General features: G+C 45.9%; 1 protein-coding gene across 3 annotated transcripts in view; it reads left to right on the top strand.

Moving 5' to 3' along the window:
- The window catches only part of USP3 (ubiquitin specific peptidase 3), a 211,991-nt gene that overhangs the window by 119,277 nt on the left and 80,402 nt on the right, over window positions 1–12,312 (top strand). Inside the window, exon 1 of one of the 3 annotated variants that reach the window (XM_060005817.1) lies at window positions 1,783–1,801. The exons of 1 other annotated variant lie outside the window; for it this stretch is intronic. Coding sequence is in view for 1 of the 2 variants with exons in the window: in XM_060005815.1 (XP_059861798.1) it covers window positions 2,864–2,954 (91 nt within the window). In the remaining variant the exon portion in view is untranslated. Of the gene's footprint in view, window positions 1–1,782; window positions 1,802–2,823; window positions 2,955–12,312 lie in introns of those variants that run through there. One more of the 3 variants, XM_060005815.1, reaches the window with a different exon arrangement.

The raw sequence follows: 12,312 nt of genomic DNA, 5'->3' as shown, positions 1-12,312 counted from the left end.
TCTGATTTTGCCCAGCTTCTCTGAACTGCCTGATAGTCATAGTTCGCCCTCTGCGGTCTATACCAGTCAGGGGGGGACTAGGTTAGGGGCCCTGCTCGGAGGGGTTTTTATTCTACTTAGAGCGAGAAGACTTTAATAAAAACTATTCTTCCTTTCTTTTTCTTTTTTCTCCCCTGGCAGATTACACCTCACAAGGTGTTTTCACATTCCTGATGCCGTTAAAATCATAAACTCAGAGCTGAAGGGAAATTTACAAATCAAGTGGGGGAGAAGGGGATGACTACCTGGCATATATTGGGCCACTTCCTAACCCCCTGCCCATGATAGACATTGCTAATCGATCACTCATTCATGATTGAACACATTTATTGGATGCCCTCCATGTTTCACATGTTATGTTAGGAATACAGCAGGAAACCAGACAGACTTCTTTTGCTACCCTTATGGACCTCCAAGGGGAAGACAGACATTAAACAAATAATTACGTGCCTGAAGAGTGTTTTAAAAAGGCAGAATATAGGGGCAGACAAGGGCATCACACACCTGGAGGTAACCTGGAGTTGGGGCAGGGGCAGGAAAGGCCTCCCTGAGGAAGTGATGTTTAAGCTGAGGTCTAGATGATAAGGAAACTGAGTCTTTGCGAGGGTGAAAAAGGAACCGTTACATGCTAGGATAAAAGACTGGCGTGAGTTCAGGGCATGTTTCATGGCTAAATGAGGGGGCATGGATCGTAAATGGGGGGTAGGTTTCTGGAAGGAAACAGAGGTTGATACAACCAGGCCTTGAAAAAGAATCGGTTGATAGGAGGAGAGGGTTGGGACAGCCTGGGCAGAGGTCACATTTATTGTTTATCCTCCCCCTTCCTAGGAATTATCCTCTCACCTGCTGTCATTAAAAAGAAAAAAGAAAAAAGCTATAAATTATTGACTATCTACTACGGGGTGGCAATTCTCACGAATTCTCGTATCTTCCTTGAGAGATAAGTATTATTTTCCCAGTTTTACGGATAAAAAAGGCTTGGGAGGACTAGAGACACTTGCTAAAGTTGGTCACCAAGTAGGCAGCAGGGCTAGGATTTGAGCAGCTGCACTTTCTACAACTCGTCACTGCCATAAAACCTCAAGATGGCTTGCTCTAAAGCAGTCAAGTAAAACTTGGGGAGCAATCAAAGAGCATTGACAGAGGAACTGGAAATACTCCGGGAGTTGGTGAAGGGGGGGCGGGGGGGGGGAGGAAAGTGTGGGCAGAGAGGCCGCAGGTGAGTGGACAGCGTTAGGCAGAGGAGTGCGCGGCCGAAACCGAGAGGTGGCGTGTGGTGGGGAAGATGGCCAGGCGTCCTAGGTGACTGAGAGGGCATCCCTGGACTGCTCCAGGACTGCACTGCGGGGAGGTGCCCTGCTCTAACCACTACCCGGCCCGGCCCAGTTAATCATTTCCTGACCTTCCTTCCTCCTCTCGCCCAGCCCGCAGGATTGCCACATCAGCCTCCCCCTCCCCCTACTCGCCTCCTGGCCCTGTTGCTCCTTCGCCGGGTTTTACAAGGAGCCTCAACTTTGAGGCAATGTTCGTAATAGCCCGGGACGTCCTCAAGGCCGTGCCCCGGAGAGATAGCAGGCTCGCTAGGGTGTAACGCTTGCCCTACCGGCCGCTGGAGGCTTGCCCTATCCTCTTTTCTACGAAGGGGTCAGAGAGGCGGGGATCCAATCCCGGCACGGATTAACCAATTACAGACTCGGTTTCCCCTGCGGTAAAAAGGAGGATGGTTAGAGCAGCTGGCGGTGTGGTGCGAGGTTTAAATGAGGTACTGTGTGTTAAGTGCCTGGTTAGGAGACAGCAGCAGGTGTTTAACAAATGTTAGATCCCTTCCCTTTTTATCACCTGGTAACCGGGACCGCCCCGCTCAGCACACCCAGGTTAGTTACCTCATTTAAACTTACACTGGAGGGTGAGGCATGAATGTCCGACCACGTGCTCGAGGTAATGCAGCTGGTGAGTCACAGTGACCGGGTTTGAACCCAGATTCACGATCGTCCCCGCACTCAGCACCCAGGTGGCCACGTGTTCAGAACCTAGAACCCAGTCAGTATCGTACCTGCCGCAGGGAGCAGACCACTAAACCAGTACTGCTCTGGGACCTATGCATCCCGCTGGGCCACCGGGGGCCAGGCCCTTAACCTCTCTGAGCTTGTGCCTTCGTGTGTAAAATGGGGGCTGTCTGTCTGCCCGGGTGGTTTTTATTTTCTTCTTCACACTTTCTTGTGTGGCCAGATTTTCTACCGCAGCGTAGTCCGGCCACCACACACTACGCAGGGTCAGTCTTCTCTGACTGTGAGCGCTCGCCGGGCCGGGGTAAAAGCCGCGGACCGGCCCGGCGTGCCCCGGCTTGGCGCCCCACCCTACCCGGGGCCGGGGGAAGCCGCGGCTGCCGGGGACAGCGGAGTTGGGAAAGTCACTTCCGAGCGCTGTCCGACGCTGGGCTACCAGCCTGCGAGCGCGGGGACCCCACCCCGCGGGAGAGGACGGGGGCGGGGCCGGGCCTGTAGGCGGGGCCTGCCCAGGGGAGGGGAGGAGCCGGCCTGGGAAGACGGAAGCCTCCAGCCTAGGGGTGGCGGCAGAACCCGGATGCCGGAGCACCACGTTTTCCGGAGCCGGGCTTCGGGAGACGGCGGGCGGGAAAACCCGGCGCCCGGAAGCTTTTGCTTTCTTTGACGCAAGGGCTCGGGACGCAGCCGCCGTCGGCCGAGCGCCCGGCGAGGAGCGACCCCAGGCAGAACCTTCGGAGTCCCTCCTCCGCCCCCTCCCCCCCCCCCCCCCCCCGCCTGGTCTCGGAGCCTCAGTCCTCCTCGCCGCCCTCCTCGTGGCCATGGAGTGTCCGCACCTGAGCTCCAGCGTCTGCATTGCCCCGGACTCAGCCAAGTTCCCCAACGGCTCCCCGTCGTCCTGGTGCTGCAGCGGTGAGTGCGGCCCCAGGCGGCCCTGCAGCGCACCCGAGGCCCCGGCTCTGCCGGGCCTGCCGTCTAGGGGCCGCGGGCAGTCGGCGCGCGGACTCGGGGAGCGGTGCGGGCGAGCCGGGCCCGGCGGCTGGGGAGGGGTACGCGGCGAGGCGGGCGGAGCGGCGGCGGCGGCTCCTTTGTTTCCCGCGGCCCGACGGTCCGGCCGGCGAAGGAGAGGCCCGTGAGGGATAGAGATCGCGGGGGCCACGAGCTCGTGGGGACGGCGGCGAGCGGGGACCCTGGCCTGCGGCTTGCGCCCCCGCGCCGCCCTGCAGTGCCCGGGGGTTGTGCTGGCCTGTGTCGCCGGGTCGGGGGCCGCGGGGGTGGGTGTCCGGCCCCCACAAGGCGGCCGCACGTGTGGCGGGGCCCGAGTTGCGTCCCCTCCTAGACCGGACGGGAAAAGCGCCGCTCAGGGGCGCAGCTTTGTCTGGGCTGCAGGGCGCGCTGGGGCCCTTCGCTACCTGCCCCGGACCCGCTTCCTTTCGCTTCCCCCCATGCTCCGGCGACTAGATCCACGCCGGGCGAGCGGGCGCCGGGAGTTCGAGAGGTGCTCAGAACTCGGGCGGCCGAGGTCGGAGTCTTTCATCAGCCCGGGAAGGTGAAGTTTGAAAACAGGCTGCGGGCTGAAAAAGCTCAGAAGGCTGATAGAGCAGCTGCTTTGGAGGGGCGGCTCGCGTTGCCTTTCAGATATTTTTGTTTGTTTGAAATTGCTTTGGGATTTCCGAGTCCATGTGCTGTAGGACAGTTATTAGGTTTATGTAATGCTTTTGCATTGCTTAAGCATCTTATCTCCTTCTGCCGGGCCCCTCGGAAGCCCCAGTGCCCTCTTATTGTCTGCTCTAGCGACTTAAGATCGCACCGGCCACACTGCTTTGATTACTTCCTGGTAGGGCCCTGGTGCCGCCGATAGAGTCTTTGTTTATAAGCTTTGAGATGATCAGTGGTAGTTTGCGTTGTAGTGTAAAATTTGAATTGTGCATTTCAAAAATCTTAAGTTCATTTGAAGAAATAAAAGGAGGAAAAGAGCAATGGTACGATTTAGCTGTGTGACATTTCTCATTGTGGGCCGGAGCTGGGAGGATAGTTTAGAGAATGCCTTGACACTTTTGACAGGTTACTTAAATGTTGATTATGTCCTTGGAGAAAAATCCAGGTAAGGCCACAAAGAAAAATGTACCCTGGGATAAGGAATGGAAATAACTGCGGTTTCCTTGAGGTCTCAGAGGTTTGATGCTTTGCTTGCCTTTGTAAAGTCAGATTGTCTTTTTCTGCATAAAGCCCATGAAGATTAACCGGTTAATTGGTTTTATGGTGCAGTATTGCAGTTCTTTTATGAAGGTGTAGAAACTTACCTACGAATGTTTCTTCTACAGTGAATGTTGAGTATGAAACAACAAATAAGGTGTGTCAAATTGCTTTACAAATTAGTTGGTGTTGTATTATCTATAATTGTAGGTAGAGCTGTGGTGCTGTAACTGTAACCCCCGCCCCAGGGATTGAAAAAAAAATGACCAAAGTAAACACTAGGAAAAGCATACCTCATGAGGAATGATGAAATTACTTCTCCTAATCTGTGGTGAACTACAGGGATAGATACAAAGCAGACAGCACACTTCTGGCTGTTTCTAGGTAAAATCACATCAAATTTTAAAATGGCCTCATTGGTCACATGCATCTAAAAAGGAAAAGAGTTTATGCAAGTGGCAGATATCCTGTTGTGAGTCAGTCTTGCCTTTGTCAGTCAGGGCGTCCACTTGAGTGTGGAAAAGAGATGCAGAAAATTGAGCATCTCTTGAACTTAAGTTAAATTGGAGCATAACTAAGAGGCTTGTGCTGATAAAAAGAACACTCTAGTATGTGTAGTCTTCAGGGAGGGGTGATTTTTTTTTTTTACATCTTTTTTGGAGTATAATTGCTTTACAATGGCGTGTGAGTTTCTGCTTCATAACAGAGTGAATCAGTTATACATATACATATGTTTCCATATCTCTTCCCTCTTGCGTCTCCCTCCCTCCCACCCTCCCTATCCCACCCCTCTGGGCGGTCACAAAGCACCGAGCTGATTAGGGAGGGGTGATTTCTATCCAAGGGCTAGGATGTCATCTTTGCATCTTGCAACGAAGTTTGTCTCTGACATTGCTTTGGGAGGGTGATTTTAGTCATGTGCGTGGATTTGTAGAACCAATAAAGCTAGTTTTGCAACTTTATGTGGGTTTTTTCCTTCTCATGTTCTACGAGTTGAACCCATTTCATGTGGGCCTTCCGCTTTAACTTCTTGGCATCCATTCATTGATATAGTCTCCTGTTTTTGTATTGAGTTTGATCCTGTTCTTGCCTGCCTGTTGTTTCAGTGATTAAATGATTATTAAAGCTGTGAGGGCTTCCCTGGTGGCACGGTGGTTGAGAGTCTGCCTGCTAGTGCAGCTTGTACACGGGTTCGAGCCCTGGTCTGGGAGGATCCCACATGCCACGGAGCAGCTGGGCCCGTGAGCCACAACTGCTGAGCCTGCGCGTCTGGAGCCTGTGCTCCTCAACAGGAGAGGCCGCGGTAGCGGGAGGCCCGCGCACCGCGATGAGGGGTGGCCCCCTCTTGCCGCAACTGGAGAAGGCCCTTGCACAGAGGCGAAGACCCAACACAGCCAAAAATAAATAAATAAACAAATGTGGGGTTAAAAAAAAAAAAGCTGTGAGTCCTTGACTAATTCATCCTCTTGGAGGGTTATGTATTCTGGCATTTATTCTCCAGCACTCTGGAATTTCTTCCTTCGTTTCTTTCTTTCTTTTTCTTTCTTTTTGGGTAGCCAGTGTGTGGAATAATGCGGTGACCAAGTATTGAGTCTGATTACATTCTTATTAGGGAGGGAAAAATCTCTGTTTTGGCACTGGGACACTAAAATTAATGCCCTTGCCTTGTTTTCTTTGGGAGCTTGCAGTTACACCACAGTGAAACAGCCTTAACGCAGCCAAGCAAATTGCAAAAGACCAACATCCTAGGCTCTCCTAGGTAGCAGTACATCCTTGGAAGGTAGTTCTGTTTCCTTGGAGCATCGGTTTCATTATGTCATCTGTTAAAAAACAAAGCGGGGGTGGGAGTAATACTTCACATCTACTTCACAGGTTGTTGTTAGGATGAACAAGGTAATTTTGGTGAAAACTTTGAGAAACTCCAAACACTGTTCAAGTAATAGGTGGTATTATAGGTCAGAACATCTTTATAAAGAGGACTCTCGATAAATATCTAAAGCCCCTTAGATAGGGCCTGGGATGGACTGGCTTTATGCTGAATTATGCTTTTCAAGGAGATATATTATTCAACAAGATTAGAGGTGTAAGAAGTAATTATACTTCACAATTAACTTGAGCTTCTTATCTATGGGAAGCCCTTGGTATATATTGTTGTATATGTTTTATAATTGTGTACCACAGTGGTTCTCAAGCTTTTTGTCTTCAGGACCCCTTTACCTCTTAAAATTATTAAGAACCCAAAGAGCCTTTGTTTGTACAGCTTATATCTATTGATATTTGCTGTACTAGGAATTAAAACAAAAAAAATTTAATATATATTTATTAAATCATTTACAATTAGCAATAATAATTCCATTACCTGTTAACATAATAGTTTGTATAAAATAACTATACTTTTCAAAGCAAAAAAATTGGTGAGAAGATTGGCATTATTTTAATTTTTGCAACTCTCTTGTCTGGCTTAATAGAAGACAGCTGGATTTTCATATCTGCTTTTGCATTCAGTCTCTTGAGATATCACACATCATGTAGCTTCTGGAAAACTCCACTGCATGCTGGTGAGAGAATGAGGGCAAAGAATAAAAGTAACATCAGTGTTATTTATGAAAATAGTTTGAACTCATGTACCCCATGCAGGGGTTTTGGAAACTCTCAGGGCCTCAGGATCACACTTTGAGAACCCACTTGTATACAATGATAGTAACAGTTAAGGACACCTGCTCTGATCAAAATAGCTTTAAAATATTAAAGAATTCCTTAAGGCCTTAAAACTAGCAACATTTATGTCTGTGTGGAGACTTACAGAGTTTATAAAATGTATTAGCTGGGACCATGGGGTCCAGTAGTCAGTCCCTTGCTCTCAAAAAAGTTACAGTCTAATCTAGTTGGGGAGAGATAGGAAACTAACTGGTTAGAAGATTAATCCATGTTGTGGTTTACGGTAAATGTTGAAAATAGCAGTGTCCTAATGAGGTAAAAGTTGATTTATGTCTAATTTTGCTAAAGGCATTCTCATATTTATTTATTTATTTATGGCTACGTTGGGTCTTCGTTGCTGCACGCAGGCTTTCTCTAGTTGCAGTGAGCGGGGGCTTCTCTTGTTGCGGAGCATGGACTCTAGGCGCGTGGGCTTCAGTAGTTGTGGCGTGTGGGCTCAGTAGTTGTGGCTCATAGGCTTTAGAGCGCAGGCTCAGTAGTTGTGGCACACAGGCTTAGTTGCTCCGCAGCATGTGGGATCTTCCCAGACCAGGGATTGAACCTGTGTCCCCTGCATTGGCAGGCGGAATGTTTTTTCATTTTTTGTTTTTTGGTTTTTTTTTTTGCGGTACGCGGGCCTCTCACTGTTGTGGGCTCTCCCGTTGCGGAGCACAGGCTCCTGATGCACAGGCTCAGCGGCCATAGCTCACGGGCCTAGCCGCTCCGCGGCATGTGGGATCTTCCCGGACCGGGGCATGAACCCGTGTCCCCTGCATCGGCAGGCGGACTCTCAACCACTGCGCCACCAGGAAAGTCCCTAGGCATTCTCATTTTAAATGAAAAAGTTTTAAATAAAAGAAACTAGGACATTCTCTCAAGGTTTTTGTTAAGTGCACATATCAGAAGTTATTTTCAAAAGCTGGAGGCTTGGGCATTTCATATTTATGTGGGTAAAAGAGTTAAACCAGTGGCAAAATACTGAGGAGAAAACCCAAATTGTTTAAAAGGATGCCCTAAACACAACTGTTTTAATAACTAAGGAAAGCCAAAGACTTCAAGCGTTTGGGTTAAGTAGCCGGTTAAATTGGAGATATTTTAATAGCATAGGCATGAGAATTTTTCCGTGATTAATTCTTCAAAGAGTTGAGAAGGCCTCTCTTTTTAAAAATAATTAATTAATTAATTAATTTTTGGCTGCATTTGGTCTTCGTTGCTGCATGCGGGCTTTCTCTAGTTTCTGCGAGCGGGGGCTACTCTTCGTTGCGGCCCGCGGGTTTCTCATTGCTGTGGCTTCTCTTTCTTGCAGAGCACAGGCTCTAGGCACAGGGGCTTCAGTAGTTGTGGCTCTCAGGCTCTAGAGTGCAGGCTCAGCAGGCGGATTCTTAACTGCTGCGCCACCAGGGAAGTCCGAGAAGGCTTCTTAAAGTTTCTAGTACATGCTTGCCCTCACGTTACCTAAGGAAAGTAAGTGTAGGGACTTCCCTGGTGGCACAGTGGTTAAGAATCCACCTGCCAATGCAGGGGACACAGGTTCGAGCCCTAGTCCGGGAAGATCCCACATGCCGCAGAGCAACTAAGCCCTTGCGCCACAACTAATGAGCCTGCGCTCTAGAGCCTGCGAGCCACAACTACTGAGCTCACGCGCCAAGAGCCTGTGCTCCACAACGAGAAGCCACTGCAATGAGAAGCCCGTGCACCGCAACGAAGAGTAGCCCCTGCTCCCTGCAACTAGAGAAAGCCCGCGTGCAGCAACGAAGACCCAACGCAGCCAAAAATAAATAAATAAATAAATTTATTAAAAAAAAAGAAAAGTAAGTGTAGATTAAGTAAATGTTTTGCAGTTTGGGTGGATATTGGAGATAAAACCTTTTTTGAAGATCCATTTAGTAGGATGGTGTTCTGATTATTGATTCCTTGTCATTGGTAATAAATCTGTAGTTTGTGATAAAGCTTGCGATAAAGGTGAGAAATCCCGTTGATGGGATGATGAGTTATTTTGTATCGTATTTCTCTCACAACCTGAATCTAAAGAAGACTCTTGTATGCCCAGTAGACTAAATTTTCTAGGTAGGACCAGTCATTTGTTCATCATAAGGTCAAATGCGTTTACTGCATTTTAGTAATAACTCTGTATGAAATATTTATTAAGTGCCTAGAGTGTAATAAGACACTCAGTAAATATTTGCTTAATGAATGAAAGAACTTTCTTGCACTTGGATGGTGGCTGGAATGGCCTTAAACTTTATGTTTAAAATAAATGGAAAGTAAGTGAGCTTCTCCCCAGAATGCTTTCACCAGTCCTCACTTCCAGTTTTTAGTCTGTAAAGTAAACTTTGACTGGATTGTGAGCAACTGACCATCTGCAATGTTGTTACCACAACGAATTTGTATTTGTTTGACATTCTGTGTTTATAGGTGGGCAGGTGGCCATTTTTAGTAGTAAATGTGGATGGGGCAGTTAAAAATCAATGGACAGGTGATACTTTTTTCACATTAATTTTGGAGATTAACATTTGATTTTTATATGCTTTTCTGAAGAATTTAAACTTTTTTAAAAATAATATTTGTACGCTTAAGTCAAATGTAATTGTCTTTCTGGTTTTTCTGGCAGTATCCACCCACAGTCCCAGCCCCCAGAACCTTAAAGCAGCCTAAGCATATTTCCAAAGTCTCTGAATAATTGGTAGTACATGTGAAGGACCTGGAATTTAGAATGTGCTCCATGTGTTTGTTTGAAGAGGCTGCAGTCTAGGGATTCAGCCTAACATTTTTGCTGTTGTGAAGAAGTTTTGACACATGGATCAAAAGTTATTTTCTGGCGGTATTCTTAGTAGTATACAAAGACTATCCTTGGCCTAAGCAGGAGAGAGGATGGGATTGATGGGAGAATTTGAACTCTGTTTCTGTTTCTTGTTATCCATTTATCCTCAGAATAGCTCATTCTCATCATTCTTTGCTTTTACAGCATTAGCCTTAGGCTCTTATACCATCCTTTTTCCTCTTTGAAATTTATGCAATTTCCTTCTTTACTGGAATATAATAGATTAATTTTGGATCCTTTAAACTCAATTTGGTAATACTTATGTTTTTCTAGTGTTTGTAGCTCAGTAAGCAGAACAGTGAGTAATTTAGTTTGTAGCTCATTGAGTAATTTAAATTCCTGTTTTAAAATTTAATTGGGTCCCTCTTCCATCAGGGAGTAATTTACAAATATCAGTGCATTTCCCCCAACCTACTTTGCTTTTTCTTTTTGAGCTATTTCCCCTTTCTTGAGCTGTATTATATATTTTCCTTCTTTGAAAAAAAAAATTAGTGTCCAACCTATGGGTTTCGTGTTCAACCTAGGTATCCATATAGACTTGGGTAGTAGTTTATTAATGTTTGAAGTGGAAAATATATACTGTTTAATGTATTTTAGTGTTTTATGTTTATTCATAGTGCCTTTAAACGTGAGAGCAACTGCATTCTAGGTGTTTTAATAGAGCTTTCCTGGACAGATGGTTGGATTCGCAGCAGGGGCTAGTACTTTTTGGAGGGTTTATTTGTGATGAAGCTTACCTTGATTGACAGCTTAGAATGCTGAGAATACCATTAACAACAGGAACAGCTTGTTCATCTTACCTAGAATTGTTTTGTGCCAAGACCTCTCGAGATGCTCTGTGATTTGTTAACAGTCTGTTTTGAGAATGTAGGTAAGAGTAGGTATCTTTCACAATGAAAGGAAATTTACCTAAAAATTGTTCATTGCAGTTGTATCCTGAGATCTTTCCGATTGTTGAATGATCTTTGGCTTAGAAATTTGTAAACAGAGATCATCTTTTAACTGCTGTGAGTCTGCAGATGTTAGTATATATAGTAATTCCAGATGTTTTCTCATCTATGAGTTTTACTCAGGAGGAGGAGAGCTGAGAACAACATAAAGTAACTTCAAAGCAGTTGGCTAGCATTTAATCCTGACTAATTTAATTAACTACCCATCCTTGTAGTTTTTCCTGTTTCATAGATTGTGAAACAGACAAAGATTAACAGAGTTGCTCAAGATGCTTGGGGGCATTAGAGATAGCCCAAAGTTTAAATTCAAATACCATTCAAACCATACTTCTGGCTTGCCTTTGTAAAAGCAGGGTCTTTATTTTGTCATCTAGTCACTTACTGCTTGATAAGTTAAAGGATTATAGATGTTTGGAAACATACTCTGAGTAATTCCTTTGAAGATTTTTGATGTGAAAGTACATTTTAAATTCTACCTTTTGAAAATAATTTTAGATTTCTGTATTTTTTTTTTTTTTTTTTTTTTTTTTTGCGATAGTCAGACCTCTCACTGTTGTGGCCTCTCCCGTTGCGGAGCACAGGCTCCAGACGCGCAGGCTCAGCGGCCATGGCTCACGGGCCTATCCACTCCGCGGCATGTGAGATCCTCCCGGACCAGGGCACGAACCCTGTCCCCTGCATCGGCAGGCGGACTCTCTCAACCACTGCGCCACCAGGGAAGCCCTAGATTTCTGTATTTGATTAGCCCTTCCTCCCCCTGTTTATTGATTAAAGTGCCACCAACTTGGAACTAGATTGTTAGTACAGTTGGAAGAACACTGTTTTTGAACGTCTGAATTTCGGTTCAGGTCTAATTTTTTTGTAGGCTGAAATTCACATTACTTTAGTTCAGATATCATGAGTCAGCCTTCTCACCATAGCTATGGATAAAATGCAGTTAGCTTTCGGTTATTATATAAATGTGCTTCGCTCTTGAAGTTGCCCCCTCCCATTTTTTCATTTTGTTTCTGCTGGAGGAGATTCTTTTTGGAGGTGGGTTTGTTGTGGGGTGGGAGAGGGAGAGAATTCTTAAGAAAGGGAACTTTGCTTTTGCCTCTGGTAGCTCAGAGGTTATTTGAATCTTTGCTTTTAGGCAGGGTACTTTGTTGATTCCATCTAGTTATATTCTAAGATTTTCCAGTTATATTTCTTGTAAAAGTTAATTATAGTCTTTAGACTGCAGGGCTTAAAACAGATTTCCCTCCCTTCTTCCCCCCCCTTCTTAAGACATACTGAAAATTAGGTATATATGTGTGCTATTTACAGATACATAAAATGCAGATAAGCTTAAGATGGCAGTTTCAGATTTTGAAAACTATTGTTGAACTTAAACTTGGACATTGGAAAATGAAGTTTGTAGTTGTCTTTGTATTTATCTAAATACTTCACCATTAATCGATGCTAGCTAATTAGATTTTATAAGACTCTTTTGAGGAGGGAATTGAGAGTTTATTTTGAATATGAACCAGCTTGTGTCTTTGAAAAGATATTATAACCAACTGGATTTTTTCTGGAGACTTTGTACTTTAGGATTGAATAGCTCTATCAGTGGGCTGTTTTCCATTTT

This window comes from Delphinus delphis, chromosome 2 (assembly GCF_949987515.2).
Source record: "Delphinus delphis chromosome 2, mDelDel1.2, whole genome shotgun sequence".
Classification (NCBI taxonomy): Eukaryota; Metazoa; Chordata; class Mammalia; order Artiodactyla; family Delphinidae; genus Delphinus; species Delphinus delphis.
The sequence above is the reverse complement of the archived record's forward strand: the minus strand, read 5'-3'. Positions and strand labels throughout refer to the sequence as shown.